Genomic DNA, 21,566 nt, shown 5'->3' with positions numbered 1-21,566 from the left:
CTTGTCTAAACTGTCTGTGTGTGTGTGTGTTTCCCTCAGATGACCAGGCTGAGCAGCGCTCTTGTCTGATCTGTGGAGATCGGGCCACAGGACTTCACTATGGCATCATCTCCTGCGAGGGCTGCAAGGGCTTCTTCAAGCGCAGCATCTGCAACAAGCGTGTGTATCGCTGCAGTCGCGACAAGAACTGCGAGATGTCCCGCAAACAGCGCAACCGCTGCCAGTACTGCCGGCTGCTCAAGTGCCTGCAGATGGGGATGAACCGCAAAGGTCAGAGGTCAACAGTCACACACAGATCACACTAGATTAACCTGGCTAAAACATTTCACTGAACTGATGCTGCGTTTCAATTCGCCTACTTATACTACACCCTAAAAGTATGTTCTCTTTTTGTGAAGAAAAAGTAGATACTTTTGAGTGTGTAGCAGAAGAGAAATCAAGCTTCGGGACAAACTATCACGTCATACACTTGCGTCTTTAACGGTTGCTCTCTGTCACAGTAAACTGACCTGTCAATCATCTTGTCACAGTTAAAATCCTCCACATTTAATGTCATCCTTCTGTATCGGAGAGAAATGCAGATGCACGATGATCTGCAGTCGCGGGTCTTTCATGCGGAGACTCTCCTCAGATTCATGCATAATGATGCATTTAAAAGCTAATGGCCAAACAGACTTTATAAAAGTCCACATTTTTATTGTTGCAGATGAAATATAACACTGATAACATTAAATAAATATTTTTCTATCAGGTTAAACTTTGATTAGTCACTCAAACCTTTATCTAAACCTCTTACCGTCGGTCACGCACATCCGCCATGTTTTGTAGTTTTTTAACACTTTTTACTCTTGTTTGTAGTTTCTCCTCCAAAGCGCAGTGGGTTGTGGGTAATATTAGCCGTTATAGTGAGCACAGATCTACACTTCCAAAACCCACCGGAAATAGTAGACCACCCAGGGACTTCTGACACACTCTTTTTAACATAATATGCTTTGGGACACACTTACTCTAATCTCACACACTGTTTAGGATGGATATATGGACATTGAGACGCAGAGCTAGCTTCAGATTCTTCTGCTGGTTTGTTTTCCAGCTGGTCGATCAGGTGACCTATACAGCTTGGACTAGTATGAACTGGTCCAGAAGGGAAAATGCATTAAACCAATCAGCACTGCCCTCTAGTGACCATGTCTTACTGTCATATTATGTTTGGGCTAGGAAACATCTTCAGATGACTGTGGTTATACTGGTTGTAAATGGGTTTATCAAAGCTCTTATGAGTTTGTTTCCCATATGTACAGCATACAAGTTATACAACTGTTTATACACTATAGCTGAGACACGTACAGAATATTAGTTTGGTTACACTTTATTTTAAGGTGTCATTGTTACGGTGTAATTATATATTTAAGTACTGAGTAATATTAAGTAACTACATGTACTTACTATAAGGTTAGGGTCAAATTAGGATTTGAGGGTTAGTTGCACGTAATTGTGCATAATTTACTGTTATTACTATGGTAATGTAACATGTAACAAGGACATTGTAAAATAAAGTGTTAATGTTAGTTTCTACAAATGGTCAATGCAAAATCTTCCTAAAGAAAGAGAGATGTAAGAGATACACTTTAGCATACTTTTAAAAAGAGTGCTTATGGAAATAATATACTTAAATGCAAACTGAATGCAGTGATTTTAGACACTTAATTGCACTTCAACTGAAATTAAATGTAAAAGTATTATAGTTTAAATTAAATGCAATTAGCTGGATTTTAGTGCTGCTTTTTTAACCACTTAAATAGAACCTAAATACATCTTTATATGAAATTTCAGAATTACTCCGGTTGTCTTTGAAATATGGTTAAAGTGAACCGATAAGCGTTTATTGGTAAACTAAAATATATTCTGCTAAATATAAAATATACTCTATAAATCTGAAACTTGCATATCATGTATTTAAATATATTTGTAATTACACACTTGTAATTGTTAGTTGCAGTTTAATACATTTAGAATATACTGACTAGTTTAAAAGTAATATTTAATAACACACTACAGTTGAAATTATAGTTTCTTATCAAGTACTTCACATGTGCTTTAGTTTGTTAGTCAACACATCGAAATAAATGTGTTTCTTTAAAGTTTATGAAATCATAATGATTTAAAATGTACTTTATAGTAAAACGTTCATTTGACATTATTACAAAGTGCATGCGGTTACACTTTATTTTAAGGTGTCATTGTTACAGTGTAATTATATATTTAAGTACTGAGTAATAATAATTAACTACATGCAACTAACCCTGAACCTAACCCTATAGTAAGTACATGTAATGTAATGCATAAATAACTGTTATTACTAAGGACACTGTAAAATAAAGTGTTACCTTGCATTTTTTAAAAGCGTACTTAAGTGTGTTAAGAAACATAGTCATGAAAGTGAACTCTTTAATGCACTTAAGTTGCCTTTTATTTCAGTAATATTATATTATCTGCAAGTTGTAAAAACAAAAAAACAAAACAAAAAAACACTACAAGTGCACATTCAATACAGTTTAGCACACTTTTTTCACAGGGGAAACAAGTTTGTCCATCAATTAAAAAAAAACAAAAAAACAATTTAGGGCCTTTAATCTAATTGGATGAGCCACATTTTTGACCTCATCAAATTAAACTCTATTTATATAGTACATATTACATAGTCGACTAATGAACCTAATGATTAATGATGTGTGAATTATTATTTAAATATTAATCTTTTAAATCAGTTGCAAATTTATAAAAGCAATAAGCCACCTGAGGCTGTGCGTTTCAGTGATTTTACCACAGTTAAAGGCAGGCAGTGTTTTACATAAACACTTTTAGTTATACAGGTTGAAACTCTCTTCACATCCTGATAGCAATCAAGTAGATTAGATTAATTTAGATTGGTGGTTACAGCAGGGGAATGTGCTCCACAAACTGAGTCTTACCAATCAGGTGTTTCATATGGTAAACTAACATGGGGGAAAACTGGCAGCAAGCGTTAAGAAGTGTGCCGGACCTCGACACTGGCTCTTCACAATGCAGAGTAATGTAGTTCTGTAATCCTAATATAATGTGTCTACAGCAAGTCAAATACTTTATCAAAACAGTCATGCATCTCCAGAAAGAATGCATGTTCACTGTGTTACAAAATGGTATTATTTTTTATCATTACACGGCTCTGTGGAATACTTGATTCTGATTGGTCAACTGCGCCATCCAGCGGTATGTTAAGTAAGGGATAATGTACATCCAGCCGGTTGTCATCTCAGAATAAACCCAGACAGGGTGATGAGGACCCCGACACAAAGCGGTCTTGCATCAGCCTGAGGGGGTTTATTCTGAGATAACAACCGGCAGCTGATAGCCTGAAAATCCAGACCTAAATCTGAAAGTTTAATGGTCTGGCGTCGACTAATGAAAATCAGCCAGCTCGAGGGGCGGCACCAAGCATGCATTTGAAAATCTCACTGCACGCAACTGGATAACACTACGACCAATCACAACAAGCCCCATACGCTTAGCTACCAGCGGAGCTCACTGGTAGATTAGACTCTTGCCGTATCCGGACGGTAAAACAGCAAAAACGCCCTTCTTGCAAAGGAAGGATTCGAGCGCCGTCTTCTGTTCCTCTTTTAGATAAAAAGCCAAGTCTAACTCGTTCATTGTAGCGGCCAAAGCCGTTTCAAACAACTGGTGTTCATCCATAGCCATCTTGCAATGTTTACTAATGACTTCGACGTCGCAGCGCTGTCGTCATCTCGCCTCTGGCCCGCCTATATCAGATAACCCGATGTGATTGGTGCAGCTCAGATCGAGGAGCATATTTAATGAGCATCATTACTCGACACCAGAGTAACTCGCTGAGCAAATTCAACTTGTGCTCTCGCGAGAACTCTGGATTACCAGGGTAGTCAGCAGCTGCGTTTGTATGAAACGAGAGAGAGCGAGTCCACGATACTGGATGGCATTATTAAATAACTGTGCACAAAAATTTTATTTGACTGAGTTTTAATATTTTATTAGCTCACCAAATGCAAAACTTCCACGAAGAAAAAACGTTCCTAGCAATGGAACGAGCCCGTGTTTCTGTTCTCAGCGGCTGTTATGTACGAATAACATTATTGCTATACGCTATTGACCAATCAGAGTCAAGTATTCCACTCAGCCATGTGATAATAACCGGCTGGATGTAAATTATTCCTTACTTACAGAATTCCATAAAAGTATTTGCGAAATATTAAAGCCATAGATGAGAACCACTAACCACATATTAAATTATATCTATATTTATTTTTAGATCAATATCAGACTACTTCTTTTTTTTTTTTTTCTACCGTCTAACGCACAAATGAATAACAAACACACACCTGTGGATCTTTCTCAAATGTCATATGCTTTTATTTATCTTGCATTGCACTTACTTACTGACACTTTCCGTTAACAGTACAAATGCGACTGTTAATGCATTATTCATAGTAAACAACAAGAGGTTTATTTAGTGGTTATTTAGGAATATTTTTCCTAGAATGGGGCATTTGCGTGATCAACAACATTATAACAGTAGTATAACGCAAGATTCAGTGGCACATGAGACTCAAACACAAAGTACAGAACATGCTATTGCTAGCCTCTCCGCACATGCCTACTCTACTTCTAAGGCTTATTGCTTTTCTATATTATGCGAGGAATGATAGACTCAAAACATTGATGTTAGGAAACTCTTATAATAGGTTGCTCATCATAACATACCAAACGTCAATGTTCTGGCCAAAGAATGAGCAGCATCACCAATCCATCTTCAGCTTTACTTTTTTCAGCTCTTAACATCTAAATCGCCTACTTGAGGGACATACAAACCTCTTTTAATGTTGAAAAGAGGCGAAGCATTTCATAGGCACACAGAATTTCTCATCTCCAAGGTAAAATTTACGTTCAGTTGATGATTTGGTTTTCTGTTTTGCAGCGATCAGAGAAGATGGCATGCCGGGAGGAAGGAACAAAAGCATCGGGCCTGTGCAGGTACACACAACCCCTCACACACTTCCCACACATACACACTTTTCCCTCAAAACTAAATCTGATGAGATGGCCTGGCCTGATCTCTTTGTTCTTTAGCAATCTTCAATACTTGAATTTCTCTTCATCAGAACTTTTTTTAAAGTCACAAATTACTGCCATTCATCCCGAATTTCTTTTCCTTTTTATTAAAGCGCCTGTAAATAAAGAGCCATATAGCGCTCTTGTCTGCACCTGATCCCAGCGAACTAGAGAACACATCTTATTGACTCGGCCTAATTGCCTCTGCAACACACAATAGCAGGTTGCTTCATCTTTGACAAAATAAAACACTGTTAAAGATGACTTGAACTCATCAATTGACTTAAAAAGGGAATTTGTATTGCACGGCCTTGACTTAAACGCTGTTTTGTCTCTTTCTGTCGTATTCGCATTAAGAGCTCATGGAATTGCGCTTTGTGTACGGTCAATAGATAACGTCTTTCTGTCCATCCTGTGGTCTAAATCGACTACGAGATGAAATCGACAGATTCTCTTAAAGTCCCCCTGTAGTTAATCATTTTATCCCTTAAAACTCATCTTTGAGCACCAAAATTACATATTTAAACTTTTTTTTTCATTGAAAAAAAATTCTTCATGCCTTAAAAGTTTGAATGTAATGTGACACCCTTGCCTCATTTAGTATACGTGGTTCTATGAATATGCAAATGAGCCCCGCCTCCACTCACTCACTCAGCTCAGAGATCCACTGGTTGACGATCACACGTTGATCTGATTGCTTACAAGGTAGTTTGTGACGTCAGAAACACCAGCGATTTACGCCACTGGTACATTTCTACATATGTTTTGGGACTGTCCAATGATTCAACCATTATGGAAGTATGTGATTGTTATGTTACATGATCTTACAGGTCTATATTTGGATTTGGACCCCTGTTTACTATTACTGAATGATGATTCAAAGTACCAATTTTCTTTATGTGATAAAAGAGTGTTGATGGCAGGGTTCACAGCTGCAAAAAAAGCTATTTTACAGCAGTGGATAACCCCAGACACAAACCTGAAACAATTTTGGATAGTCTCATTTCATTATATAGTTTGCCTTGAGTGTACATTACAACTGCAAAGATCAATAAGGCAAAGACAACCACTGTGAACACCTGGATGAATATAGCCTCTGCCCTTAAAGAGCTTCTTTGAATACAGTCAATATGAGTTTGCTGCCAGTGTTTGTTAAGTGTGTTTGTGTTCTGTGTGCATGTGTTTTTATTTTATTTTACTTTATTTTAATTTTATTTCTATCCTCGTCCAAATGCTCTCTCTGTATGATATGTGTTTATTGATTGAAAATAAAAAATCAGAATCACAAAAAAGAAACACCAACACACAAAAATTCATGCAACCAACTTGCTCGCAAAAATTCACTGAACAACAGTAAATGATAAACCTTTAGCCTTAATGAATGACTTCCTTTCAAATTTGAATAAAATTTGCAAATATGCTTGACCAACTTCAACAGCATGAACAAGTAAAAATAAAAACAGGTCTTAATGATTAACTCATAATATTTTGCACCGTTTCGGAATTTAGATCAACAATTTCTCTTTGCGCAGATTTCCGATGATGAGATTGAACGGATCATGTCCGGACAGGAGTTTAAGGATGAAGCTAACATGCCGGAACACACTTGGGGAAACAACGGCGACAGTGACCACAGTTCTCCCGGCAACGGCGTCTCCGATGGGAATCAGCCCTCGCCCGTATCCACACTTTCATCCAAGTGAGTATTCCCTGCTCCGCTGAACAGTGTGGAATTCAGTGTAGGAATAATTCACAAAAACTAATTTCCTTAGATGACAGACTTCAGCTGGAATGCACACGAATTTAAAGACTGGATTCCTTTGTATTCGCCTCAAATGCATTCAAATAAACATGTTCTGCATGTATTCTAACGTTTATTCCTCTTCCTCTCGCAGCCGCTCTGTGGAGCTGAACGGCTACACCGCTGCTTTCAGGGAACAGTACATTGGGAATGCGATGGCCCAGCACTATCAGTTCCTGCCTCACCTGTTCGGATACGCCGCGCAGCCGCGGAGTCTGTACCCGCAGAGCCATACGCTCATCAGCCAGCTGGTGGCAGCAGAGGAACTGGCCCCGCTAGCTACGCCAATGCTCATCGAGGACGGGTAAACAACACCTCCGTCAGGCTGCGTCTACATTCACCCGGAAACGCATCTTTTTCTTTACGTTTTGGCATTTTCTTTCGTTTCCATTACAGATTTGCGCAAAACTTTTGCGATATTTTCTAAATGCCGATAAAAAACTATTTAGAAATGATTGCGTTTCCATTATTCGATGTTATGCGACTAAACGTAATTTTTTCCTCTCACGATAAGTCATTGCAAACATCATGGCAACGGATGTTAGTAGGTTTAGATATACCTCAGCCACCGCACTAGCCATTATTATTAATGGAAGGAGACGTAACTTAGGCGTGTTATCACAGCATTAATGTCAAGGAAAGACCCTTATACTGTGAGCGGCTCATATGAGTGTTTCTCCCTCCTTCTGCTTCAAGATCTTGGGAAATTGTGGCATTTCTTTGAGGTTTAGAATCCAGTATTTCCATAATTCTTTTGTCTTTTATGAGTTTAATGAAGAACTCTGTCTTGTCTTCTGTCCAAACACACCGTGCGATCTTTAAAGAATGATCGACTTTTACGTACGTCAGGTGACCTGTAAATGCCAAAAAAAAAAAATTTCGAAAAAAAGTTTCCATTGCAGTTTTGCAAAAATATTCCTTTCGAATTGCCTGAAAAACCACCTCATGCGAGGTACATTTTTTGCAATATATGGGAGTTTTTGTGAAATTTACATGTTTCCATTGGGCATATTTTCAATTCGCAATTTGAAGGGTAATGGAAACACGGCAACTGAGACAGCTTTTTTGTCCTGCGAAAACTGGTAAAAAAGGTATTTGAAAACGGTTACATGTGTTTAGTCATGTGACACATATTGTACTGATTGATATATCTGTGGTTATTCCGGCATGTGCCTGCCTAAATAACAGGGAACGTTCTCTGAACTTTGGCCAAGTAATATGAACAAACGTTCCTCCAATAACATTAATAGAATGAATTATCATCATGCTAGCAACATGTTAATCAGCTAGCAACAGGCTAGCAATGTGTTAAATAAATCTTGTTAGCTACTTGTTAAATCATGTTAGCAAAATGGTAAATCATGCTAGCAACTTGTTAAATAATGCTAACAACATGCTTGCAATGTATTAAATCATGCAAGTAACATGGTAAATGTTAACAACATGTTAAATCATGCTAGCACTGCGTTAACCTTGTTAACAACGTTTTAAATCATGCTAGCAATGCGTTAATCATGTTAACAATGTGTTAAATATTGCTAGCAACATGTTAATCATGTTAGCAATATGCTTGCAATGTGTTTAATAATGCAAGCAACGTGTTAAATCACGTTAGCAATGAGTTAAATCATGTAAGTAACGTGGTAAATAAGGTTAGCAGTGTGTTAAATCATGTTAGCAACATGGCAAATAATGTTAGCAAAATGCTAAATCCTGTTAGCAACATGTTAAATCATGTTAGCAAAATGTCAAATAATGCTAACAACATGCTAATCAGCTAGCAACAGGCTAGCAATGTGTTAAATCTTGTTAGCAACTTGTTAAATCAAGTTAGCAACATGATAAATGATGCTAGCTGAATGCAAAATCATGTTAACAACTTGTTAGCAATGTGTTAAAGCATGCTAGCAACATTGATGTTTTGAATGATCAGAGAACATCCAGAAATAACAGTTTCATAATGGGAAAAGCTAGGAAAATGTTCCTAGAACATATTTTTGTTTGCTGGGAAAGAAAATTTACTTGCAATTGCTGTCCTGCGTCAAAACACGAGGGCGATTTGTGTTTAAGACCAGATGTGGAGTGGAGATTGAGTGTGACCCGAATGCACCAGTAAGTGAAGGGATATTTTGTTATTAAAATGATCATACCAGAAGAATAGAGTGAGAACTTATTATGTCTGGTCTCTCATATCACCTCAGTGAGCTTTTATTGCATTTTACACATGCACATAAAGATGATTTCAGTGTGGTCAAGAAACTTTTTGAAAAGCTATGATCACTCAAGCTAAAATCACTCATGTTTCAATTTATTTACAGCCATAAAATATAGGAATCCAGATGCCTCACATGACGCTCTTTCTCTGTCCTGCGAAGGTATCGGGTGACTCAGGTGGAGCTGTTCGCGCTGTTGTGTCGGCTGGCAGACGAGCTTCTCTTCAGACAGATCTCCTGGATCAAGAAGCTTCCCTTCTTCTGCGAGCTGTCCATCGAGGACTACACGCGTCTCCTGAGCGCCACCTGGCAGGAGCTGATCCTGCTGGCCTGTCTGACGGTCTACAGCGCTCAGGTGCTCGGAGACCTCGCCGGCGTCACCGACAAATACACCCCGACAGACGAAGAGCTGCAGAGGTGAGGAACACACATCTATGGCCCCATCATACACCGGTGCAATGCAGCGCCAGGCGCGACGCGAGTGTGTCTTTGCTAGTTCCAGCCTGACGCAGTTTTCATTTTCACTTCCTGCACCACGTTGTTTAAATAGCAAATGCATTAGCACTCATTTGTGCGCCCATGGGCGGCTGGTCTGAAAACGAGGTGTGTGTTCAGGCGCATTGTTGGTGTGTTAAATTTAATTTATTTCAAGAGCGTGTGAGTAATATGAGCATATAGGCGGGTCCACAGCGCACGTACATTCTGCTTATCACACACACACACACACACGCGCACACACACACTCTGCTTATTACATACACAGGGCAAAGCATGCAAACATGCCAAATATTAAAAATAAAAGAATTACAATGTAAAAGATTATTATTGTGTACATAAAGGTATGGTGGAATCCGGCTTGTCCCGTAGATGTTCTGCTTTAACCTCACACACACACACACGCGCACACACACACACACACACAGCTTTAACCACGCGCACAAGCAGATCCGTTTGCTCTCTGGAGAGGCGTTTTTCCACTTAAATTCTTACATGTATATAGCGAATCCGTCATGGCGCGAGCGCAACTGTGTTTTAAAGGGAATGGGAGAAGAGACTCTGATTGGTTTATTTCACGTAAAGCCCAAAACACACCCATTACTCATTAAGAGAATAGAGACGACCCTTTTAGACCATGCGCCGGGAGAACCGACCATTTTTCCCGTCGTTAAACTAGCAAAAGTGGATTCAGACACGGCCTAAGTGCACTTGCGCCGTGCGCTTTAGACCATGAGCTTAGATTGTTAAAATAGGGCTCCTCATGTCACCCACCTCTTTTATTCTCAGCTTTCAGTTTGGATCATTAAAAAGAATTAAAACACGGACCTGAGGAATATCTCCTCCCGCTCTTGTGCTTGTTTTAAATCACGTCAGCTAGACTGTTCATGCTTCAGATACGCTCAGGCATCTCCCTGTGTGTGTGTGTGTGTGTGTGTGTGTGTGTGTGTGTGTGTGTGTGGGAGAGAACGGCAGAGTAAAACACAGCTTCATCTCGTGTCTGTCTGACTCTCCCAGTATTTCTCCATCTCCTCAGAAATCTCACACAGGTTTTTATGACTTCCTAGTGTGTGTTTGTGAGAAATTATTTGAAAAGTTTTTTTTCCCAATTTTTTTCCTCCATTACAGATTCATTATAACAATTTGAGTGAAAAGTTTAATACATTTTTTATAATATTATTTGTTATATATAGTATATATTTTAGTAGTAAATAATAGTTTAATAATGCATTTAAAATTAAAATGTATTTTTTCTTATTTAAATGTTTGCATTAATTTCTCTTACTTTCTTTCTCTCTTTCTCTCTCTCTCTCTCTCTCTCTCTCTATCTATATCTATATATATCTATATATATATATGAAATTTAATAGAAAATTGTAATAAAATAAATTAAAATGAAACAAACTTATTTTACACCATTTTAGTGTATAAGCATATGAGTGTGTGTGTGTATATATAAATAAATATGCATGTATGAATGAATGAATGTATGTGTGTCTTTGTGAGTGAATGTGTGTATGTATGTGTGCATGTATGCGTGTGTGTGAGTGCATGCGTGTATGTCTGTATGTGCACGAGTGTGTGTTTCTTAGTGTGTGCATGTCTGTGTGTGTGTGCAAGTGTGTGTGGGGTCAGTAAGATTTTTTTAATGTTTTGAAAAGTCTCTCATGCTCACGTTCGATCAAAAATACAGTAAAAAAAAAAATACAATAACTTTTTTTCTATTTGAATATGTTTTACAATGTAGTTTCCTGTGATCAAAGCTGTATTTTCAGCATCATTACTCCAGTCTTCAGTGTCACATGATCCTTCAGAAATCACTCTAATATGATTTGATGCTCAAGAAACATTTATGATTATTATTATCAATGTTGAAAACAGTTGAGCTGCTTCATTTTTTTATGCAAACCGTGATTATTTTTCTGTACAGGAATCTTTATAAACAGAAAGTTCAAAAGAACAGCATTTATTTGAAACCGAAATCTTTCGTAACATTATAAACGTCTTTATATTTTGGTCTTGTTGCTTTTGGTCTGATTCCACTTCTAGAGCCGTGCTTCATATACCTGTAGCCTGAAGAATGAAATACTAGAGCTGACGTGGAGGAGGGAGTGTGTGTGGTGTGTGTAAATTAGTCTGCGATCACCTGACCTCTGACCCGCCTCTTCTTGATCTCCTGGATAGATTTACTGTTGCATGCTGGGCAGAAATGCAGGGCATGAGGTCTGAGGTAGTGAAACGCTCGCCTGTAACGGGACAGGTACACGCTGAAGGTCACGACCCACCTTTAGGGAGAGAGTTCAAAGAGGCCGTAGTAAGTAAAGGAGAGCGGAAGACATACATAGAGACGATCAGATTCAGAACAGTAGAGTCATTAGGGCCGAATGGTGCTGGGTAAGTCGTGGCATGGGTTCATGAAGTAATTTACCACCAAGATTCTTTATCACTAAAACATTATATACGGTCTCCCACTCAAACATATTCTTATTATCTCATTAGTAACATAAATTAAGCCCATAAAGTCTGGTTTAATGGCTAACAGGATGTGCACACATATGGAATCAGATGATAAGATAGATCAACATTTCTCAGAAACTGGTTTATTAAAAACTCTCATGTGTGGATGTCGGCTTGTTCACAGTCACACCAAGAACGATATCTATAAAGATAAATATGCCGTTCTGTTTACTGTAAGCGCGTCTCTTTAAATGCTCGATTCTGATTGGCTGTCAGTGTTTTTATCGTTCATCAGCTGGATAAAATCGTGATTTCAACTATATCATTTCTCTGTGCGTTATCATTATATTTGTGGTGTGAACTCTGCTATTCTTTAATATTGAGAACGATTTTTAGAGCTATATCTTTATCGTTATCTGTATAGTTATTAGCGCTGGGTATCGATTCAGATGTTCCAATTCGATTCGATTTCGAGTCTCGATTCTGAATTCGATTCCCGATTCGACTCAATGAATATAGATTTAATACAAATCCTATATTTATAAAAAAGAACAGTGAACATAAGTTTACAAGTGGTTAATTAATTAAATTTTTTATTTTAGGCACACTTGGGTACATTAAAACAGAACCCAACTCTATATTTAAAATGCATACAATGAATAGACAGGATTTTGATGTAAGATGAAAAATTGATGCTGAAAATTGGTCAGAACAGATTCCTTGATCAAACAGGATCAGGTAATTTTATGTTTAAGATAAAACACATCAAATCTCACATCATCCGCTGTAACATTCACATGCAAGCCTATGAACAGTGGAGGAAAACTAATACTGGCTTTTGGGTGATAGATAAATAAATATGGGAAAAATTGGATTCTTGGCCTTTGAGAATCAATTTTGAATCGACCACATTATAAAAAAACGATTAATCGAAAAAGCGATTTTTTTGCCCAGCCCTAATAGCTATCGTCCTTAAAGTGAACGGGCCTTTACTCTAGTGTGCATATTCAGAAAAAAAATTCATTCAATCAATTCGTCGCTGGTTCAGATATTGTTCTGATCAATAAATGCTGTGGATAAAAATGGACCTGTGAGGTCATCTGTGTAATCTGTAGTGTATTGATGGATCGTGTGTGTGTTTGTGTGTGTAGTTTCAGTGAGGATGGGATGGAGGTGATGGAGAAACTGATATATCTGTTCCGCAAGTTCCACCAGTTGAAGGTCAGCAACGAGGAATACGCCTGCATGAAGGCCATCAACTTCCTCAACCAAGGTAAAGCGCCACTGAGACGCATTCATTCGTGTTTACCGTGTAATACAACAGACTTTACAGGGCTTGACGTGAACACTTGACTGAGACAAGTGGATTTTTTAAGGGGAAAGTGAATTTTACAGACAAGTATCCTGATTAAAATGCCAATAACAAACAAATAAAACAAAAACTAGTGAATCACCAAAATTACATAGTGGCAATTGATAGTGGACAATAATGTGAGTAATGTACTGATGCTGTTGAGGCTCGCGCAGACAAATGGAAACAAATTGAACTCCGTTAATATACTGAGGTAAAAACTGGAAATTTGTGGAATTTTTATAATTATAACATATGATACAGTTAAGCAACATCACACGATCAAGAGCGCTGTTTTCCTGAATACCATCATGATTGAAAATGTGACACTGATTTCATTCAACAGTTCAATAAACAAGTTAATATTAAGTCACTTACATTTTAGATGTAATATTGAGTGTTTTTGTAATATTTCCACAGCGAAAATAGATCCAAACAAAGATCACAGCAGAACCACAGCACATCTCACTCCATTACTGAATGATCCAGCGTTTTGAACGAATCGGTTGAGCGAAAGATTCAATGACTCGCTCATAAACTGCCTCGTTCTTCAATGAATCAGCCGTTTGAATCAATGACTCGCTCATAAACTGCCTCGTTCTTCAATGAATCAGCCGTTTGAATCAATGACTCGCTCATAAACTGCCTCGTTCTTCAATGAATCAGCCGTTTGAATCAATGACTCGCTCATAAACTGCCTCGTTCTTCAATGAATCAGCCGTTTGAATCAATGACTCGCTCATAAACTGCCTCGTTCTTCAATGAATCAGCCGTTTGAATCAATGACTCACTCATAAACTGCCTCGTTCTTCAATGAATCAGCCGTGTGAATCAATGACTCGCTCATAAACTGCCTCGTTCTTCAATGAATCAGCCGTTTGAATCAATGACTCACTCATAAACTGCCTCGTTCTTCAATGAATCAGCCGTTTGAATCAATGACTCGCTCATAAACTGCCTCGTTCTTCAATGAATCAGCCGTTTGAATCAATGACTCACTCATAAACTGCCTCGTTCTTCAATGAATCAGCCGTTTGAATCAATGACTCGCTCATAAACTGCCTCGTTCTTCACAGGCGGTCAGGGTTTCATATTATTTTGAAGGTACCCCCGGGAGCCGCCATTGGCTAACAAGCCTTCACCTGCTGTTAGCATCCCATTGACTCCCATTCATTTTCGCGTCACTTTGACAGCGAATAACTTTACATCTGAGGCGTTTAAAGACTCCATTTGTCCACTGTTTATTTCTAAAGAAACACGACAATGTATAAAAGGCTACATTACCTTGTATCTTACGTTATGGCCCCGTAGAAGCAGTTTTTGTAAAAGTAGGCTAACGATTGCGTCATAACCACGCGACTCTCTGGAAATTACCGTAGAGACAGGAAGAGAAGCTCGCAATCAATCGGGGGGACGTGGAGGCATAAAGTCCGATAAAGTAAAGGGAGAAGCCCATAGAGAGTCATGACGTTGCTCCTGCTCCTAGCTCATGGACAGCTCCTCACGCTCTCCGTCTCTGCAAGATTCGGAAGGGAATGGTTCAGATTTCGCTTGGCACAGCTACTAGAAAACTTACAACTGTCAGGCAGGTTGCTCACGTCACATCCACGTCGTCAAGCTCAGTTTGAGTCTGCGCAGTACGCTCGGCAATCAGGAAGTGACTGCTTCTAATGTGCTTCAACTTCTCTCCGTTGAAACCTATGGGGTCGCTGTGTCCAGTTTATATACTGTCTATGGTTCTTCAATGAATCAGCCGTTTGAATCAATGACTCACTCATAAACTGCCTCGTTCTTCAATGAATCAGCCTTTTGAATCAATGACTCACTCATAAACTGCCTCGTTCTTCAATGAATCAGCCGTTTAAATGGATCGTTTGAATGAATAACTCATTAAGTATTAAAAGTAGCATTTTTTCCATAACATTCCTTATTTCTATATTTACTTCTTTTTTTTTAAAAACAATCTCATAACATTAGCTAATCAGTTGTAATTTTTCAGTGTAAATGTAAATTTAATTTGATTGGTAACAGCCTTATAGAGTAATTATTCTAATTGAATTTATTGATCACATTTAAGAAGTTGAAATGAAAGATGAAGCATAAAGAATAAATGACATTTACACCACAAAAAATCACACGACACTTGAAACATGACAAGGCTTCATGTCGAGCCCTGCCTTATACACGTACTGTGTGTTCATGCTCTTCTGGGCTGTGCTGATTATTGATCCTTCCTCATGATATTGCATAAAAACTGACCACTCAAACAGATATATAGAGAATCAACAACAATAGAGGCGTAATATCAAAATGCCATGACATCAAACGTTGTTTAATTTCCTGTTCTGTGATATTTCTGCATGCTTGTCTAGATATCCGTGGTCTGACCAACGTGACCCAGCTGGAGCAGTTGAACAAACGTTACTGGTACGTTTGTCAGGATTACACTGAGTACAAGTACCCTCACCAGCCCAAACGCTTTCCCGAGATCATGATGTGTCTGCCAGAGATCCGCTGCATTGCAGGTAAGTCCAGAAGAGACGACAACCTATTGTTTGAGGTATAAACTGCAGTTAAACTCAGCTGTTCTTCTCTGGTATTTCAGGGAAGTTGGTCAACATCCCGTTGGAGCAGCTCCCCCTGCTGTTCAAGGCAGTATTGCACTCCTGTAAGTCAAGTCTGAGCAACTACAGGACAGGCTCCTCCCCCTGTGTGACGAAAGGCTCCGCCCCTGCCAACTAAGCCCCGCCCCTCCCTTGAAAACACCCTCCCCATCTTATTGCACGGGGGCGGGTGTTATATTTGGGGGTGGGGCTTCCGGTACGCTCCTCCTCCTCTCATGAATGTGATAAGAAACTATTTTATGCATTTTGTTTAGATTAGTGTTGTATTTTCTCTCTATTTATTACCAGACAGAGCTGAATGTATGTTGATCCACACTGTGCACATGCTCCTTTTCAAATGAAAATGCACAAAAAGCGCAGTGGATTTCACACGCTTCAGTCCAACTGCGACATGTGACGTGTAACCACTGATCGGTTTAGGTTTTATTTTATACTTCTATTCGCTTTCTTTTGGGTGCTGAAAGGGACAGATAAGTATGAAAGGAATTGTTTAATTGAAAGACTACCTCAGGAAGAAAACCTTTCTCTCTCTGTCTTGCGACGCTCCGGGAAGTTTCATTTCTGCGGTCCTCGAACACGTTCAATAGTCGTGTAACCTCTTCAACGCGTGGTTTTTATTTTCCTATGCAAGGCCACGATGGAGAGCGTGATTGTTTACACACAAGAGAGGTGTACGCGTATGTTTCACAATCAGAGGCTGAGGACGAAGTGAGGATTTTACTTGACAACAGAATATGTGTGTTAATATTGCTTATGTTGATTTCTTTCTCTTTTTTTATTGTTTTGACCAAAGTGTTATGCAAATCTGGAGGGAAGTAAGCCCTTATTTCTGGGGAGAATAAAAAAAAAATTACTTTCTTACTTAGTATTTTTGTCTTGCTTTCCAGTACAAATATCTGAACATTCTTAGATCAAGATTAGGGGTGCAAAGGGGCAGAACATTTCCAGTAAATTTTCAGAATTTCAGTTTCAGAGTTTCAGTTTCCCAAAAATCCTGGAAAGTTTCCCCAAAATCCTGGAACGTTTCTGGAAACTTTGCAACCCTAATCAAGATACACGTACTTGAGAAGCAGAACGACTTAGGATATTTAGTCTTGTTTTCTGAAAAAATGTACCAAAATGAAGTGAGTTTAAGCTTAAACGAAAGAAGAAATATCTGTCAGTGGGTTCAGAAAAATCAACATGTTTTCCCTTGGAATGAAGTTTATTTTTCTGACCACAATGGCAGTTTTTTTCTTCTTCTTGTTTTAATCAGAAATATTTCATTTTGATACATTATTTCATTAGAAACGAGAATAATTTGTCATTTTTGCTTGTGTCTTGATTTAAGAATGTTTGTACTGGAAAACAAGACGAAAATTCTAATTAGGAAAATATTTTTTTCTGCAGTTTAAAACGGGAAACTCCATTCGGTTTGCTCTCGGTCCGACAGAGAAAAGTGGTGTATGGGCTTAATCAGAATTTCCCATTTCACACACACTTCAACTATTTATCAGCTAAAATTTTGCACTGGAGAGATTCAGTCTCTAGATTGTCTATTTAGGATTAGCATCCGATTAGTTTGCAATGTTCCCAAACCACAATAAAGGGAGAGAAACGGATTTCCTCACAGTGTCGTTCAGGCCCGATCTGCTTCCCTCGCATTTTAAACAGGGTAAAGTTACTGTTTTTTTCTAATTCACTCGCATCCCTCTCAGATTTACTTGTAGGTTTAGTAGTTTGTAGTATTCCGGACATTGTAGGTCCTTTTTAGAAGTTTTCTTTTTATGAGTTCAGGGAGGGGGGAGTGTTGTTGTTGTTTTGAAGGGTATTTTGTTTCAGGTTTTGAGAATCAGATGCAGTGAGTTTTACTGTAAACACAATTCAAGGAAAAATAAAAAACCCATAGCAAGCCATCCGACGCCTTTGCCGAGGTTTCTATCAGTGGATGCGCTCATTTTTTCAGACATTCCAAACACGTTCGATATGCGTCGAGTAATGTTTACATATTTGCACCAGACAATGACAAAGGGGCCCAAACCAAAGACGCACGTTCAGCCGGTGACGGCCCGTCTTGAGTGCAGCTAAACCACCATTTACCGCTCTGTCCGTACGCCCTTAATCCTAAACGTTTCATTCGTCGTGTCATCCATCTTCATCATGTACATCGTTTGCTGTCGTAGATGTGGTGAATGTTTTGTTTTAGAGTGTGAGCTAGCTGAATGTCAGACTTAACTCCTGATACTGGAGAAGTGTTTGTTACAGGTAAAAACTGAGATAATACGCATTTGTAAGCCATCGGCCACGCCAGAATAGTGTGGAAGCTTGTTTCCGCCACAGAATAAAACATTTTAAAAGATAATTCCGACTTTTTATCTCACAATTGCGAGTTTACATCTTTATTTCTCAGAATTACGTGATATAAAGTCGCAATTGCGAGAAATAGTCAGAATTTGTGTTATAAAGTCAGAATTGCGAGAAATAAAGTCACAATTGTGTTATAAAGTCAGAATTGCGAGATGTAAACATGCAATTCTGAGTTTATTTCTCACAATTGCTACTTTATAACAAGCAATTCTGACTTTATAACGCAATTCTGACTTTATAACGCAACTTTGACTTTATAACGCAATTCTGACTTTATAACGCAGTTTTGACTTTATAACGCAATTCTGACTTTATATCACGCAATTTTTACTTTATAACACACAATTCTGACTTTATAACGCAATTCTGCATTATATCTTGCAATTCTGACTTGATAACTCGCTATTGCTACTTTATATCACGCAATTTTGAGATAAAAAGTCGCAATTACCTTTTTAATTTTTCATTCTGTGGCGGAAACAAGCTTCCATAGAGTAGAGAGGAACAGCCTCGTTGCTTTTAACTCCATGCTGAGTTGGTGTTTTATTCAGCGTTGTGCCTGGAATCAGACCTGCGGTGTTTCAATGGGTCTTGAAACTCAGGAATATCTCTTTTCTGACGGGTTTGTTTCTCCGGCGTTTGAGGGAAGCCTTTGAATCTCGTAACAGAGCCACACTCCCCATTTAGGCCTTTTTGTGTTCTTTCAAAGCGTCCTCGTTTGTTTCTTTTTTATACATTTTTCATTTGAAACTACCTCTTTTGTGTGTCATCATGTAACGTGCTTTCATTAAGGCAAAGTATTAATCGTTATTTATTGGTTTCAAAGCACCAGTGACTTTGTCCTTCTCATATGCCATTCTGGAAACTTCGGAGATTGAGAGCGTAGTTTCCGCCTGTTCATCCGCCTCCAAGTAATCGTTCATTTCTGAATCTGTGTGATATGGCCTGATATGAACATCAGATGCTGCTTCACTCTTCAATGAAGACTGTTTCTCAGTGCAATTATTACATGTGAAATGAACAGTATTATATTCCTAGTTGTAAACACTGTTTGTGATTTGTTTTCATGAAGAATGTTTTTTTTCTTGTCTGTATGATGTTATTTTTTAGTTCTCTACTGTTTACAAGTTTGTCGTCAGTCCATCGTGATCATGTTAATGCTTTTTAGCCAATCAGATTTCTTTCACTTGATTGTTACGGGTATCCTGATTGGTTCTTGAAAGACTATCAAAAAAAAAAAAGTGCTGTCGTAGCCAGAGAGCTTCTTTCAATCAGTTCTCTTTGGATTTATTCTCGATCCGGTGGGAAGAAACACTGGTGAATGTTGGGGCTTGAGCAAACCGTACAGAGCCAGACGAGAGCTTTCCAAACATGGGTGATGATCTCAGGGAACAGACACGCTCCTGAAAACCCCAAATCAACACTCGCACATGCACATGCTACGTGACGTTTGTCCGTGTGTTTTTGGGAGTGATGTCTGAGGTGCTTTTCCTAACCCATGTCACAAACCTCTTCTTCTGCTCCTCTGACTTTTACTACCTGTGAAGAATGTGACCCATATGTGTTATAAAAGCATGTGTAGAATGTTTTAGGACTTGAAACCAAATAAATGTGAATCTTATGCAACTGTGAAACCATGTCTTGTCATGTTTTGTTGTTCGGCGTTGCAGCATGAACCACTATCCAAACTGGTTGAAATGGTTGTAATTGTGGAGTATAAACCTAGTTTGGTCTTGTTTTAAAGAAGACACTCAGCAGATTATTGCTGAAGTGAAAGCACTTAAAAAATGAAAGTATGAAAAAGCTATGGAAGTTTAAATTTACGGTAAATCAAATTTACTGTACTAAATATTTTTTATTTTATATAAAATATATATTTTACAAAATATGTTTTACGCTAAATTACTATAAAATCAAAGCCATATATCTAACCAAGTTGTGTTCCAAATTTGAAGTTGATATCACAAAAATTGAAGTTCTCATGAGATTTTGTTTAGGCGTAATACCAGAAATAGCCACCGGGTGACACACATTCCATTGATTTATTATTATTTTTTTATTTTTTTTATTTTATGCATTCTCCTGTATTAAATTAATACATTTCTGTCCAAATATCACTTCTATCACAAAATATGGAACCTTGAGACTCAGACCTTTCCGACGATATGTGTTTTGTCAAGATCAGAAAAGTTTTTGATTATAAAGTAGTTAAAATTAATTTTGTAATATGAAACCTGACACAGCCCAATAGGGGAGGAGCCAGCTAAAGGAATTTAGAGCACAGTTTCTATGGTAACACAAAATCCAATTTCAAAACCGTTTTCACAGGATGAATTTCGAGTTTGTGAGCTTTCGAATGAAACCTAATTTGATAATTACTAAAATATGTGATATGAAAAAAGGCGATAAAAAGAGCGCCAAGCAAGGGGTTAATTTAAACACACCAGACTGGTCCCATATCCGGGGTCTTGATCTTCTCAGTTGGTATCAAATAACTGAATTTTCCAAAAATGTCATCTGTTGAACTAATATTGCAATCATTATGGTAAAAAATAATAGGTTTAAGGTTCTTTATTTGTCTCATACTGTATATATCTGATGTAATGTTTGTTCTTTTAGTTCCTCATCACAGTGCAGCAACACCAGAACCAAGGAATTATGAACATGCACACACATATAAAAAAAAAAAAACAGAATATAGAATATAATAAACTATTAAGAAATGTGTGAATACAATATAAAATGAATATAGAATATAGTAGGGGAAAGAATAGAGCAGAGATTTTTGTGTGTGTGCGTGTGTGTGTGTGTGGGTGATGGGGGGAGGGGGGTACAATGTACTATACACTGTGTTTTGAGTGCACTCAAAAAAGTATTTAAGATTTTTCAATTCAAAAATTTCAATTCAAAATTCCATCAAATTTAATTGAACAATATTATTCATATTATGAATTATGAATGAATACTTTTACCTTTTGTAAGAGAATGGACCATTTAGTTTATGTGATTCGCATTCATCATAAATGTAAACATGTTTTTTTTTATTACATTTTTGAATACAAATCGCATAAACTAAATGGTCCATCCCCATGTTCCACAAAAATGTATAAAACTAAATTTTACTAAGTTGTAGTTTTTTTTAAATTCTTAATTCA

At 37.9% G+C, this 21,566-nt stretch overlaps 1 protein-coding gene across 1 annotated transcript in view; it reads left to right on the top strand.

Moving 5' to 3' along the window:
• The window catches only part of nr6a1a (nuclear receptor subfamily 6, group A, member 1a), a 36,105-nt gene extending 16,060 nt beyond the window's left edge, over window positions 1–20,045 (top strand). The window contains exons 2-9 of the mRNA XM_084087282.1: window positions 40–270; window positions 4,991–5,046; window positions 6,657–6,823; window positions 7,020–7,229; window positions 9,301–9,555; window positions 13,242–13,363; window positions 15,814–15,966; window positions 16,047–20,045. Of these exons, the coding sequence (XP_083943408.1) occupies window positions 40–270; window positions 4,991–5,046; window positions 6,657–6,823; window positions 7,020–7,229; window positions 9,301–9,555; window positions 13,242–13,363; window positions 15,814–15,966; window positions 16,047–16,183 (1,331 nt within the window). The 3' untranslated portion in view covers window positions 16,184–20,045. The remainder of the gene's footprint in view (window positions 1–39; window positions 271–4,990; window positions 5,047–6,656; window positions 6,824–7,019; window positions 7,230–9,300; window positions 9,556–13,241; window positions 13,364–15,813; window positions 15,967–16,046) is intronic.
• The last annotated feature ends 1,521 nt before the right edge of the window (window positions 20,046–21,566 follow it).

Source organism: Abramis brama (genome assembly GCF_963993115.1).
Source record: "Abramis brama genome assembly, chromosome: 16".
Classification (NCBI taxonomy): domain Eukaryota; kingdom Metazoa; phylum Chordata; class Actinopteri; order Cypriniformes; family Leuciscidae; genus Abramis; species Abramis brama.
The sequence above is the reverse complement of the archived record's forward strand: the minus strand, read 5'-3'. Positions and strand labels throughout refer to the sequence as shown.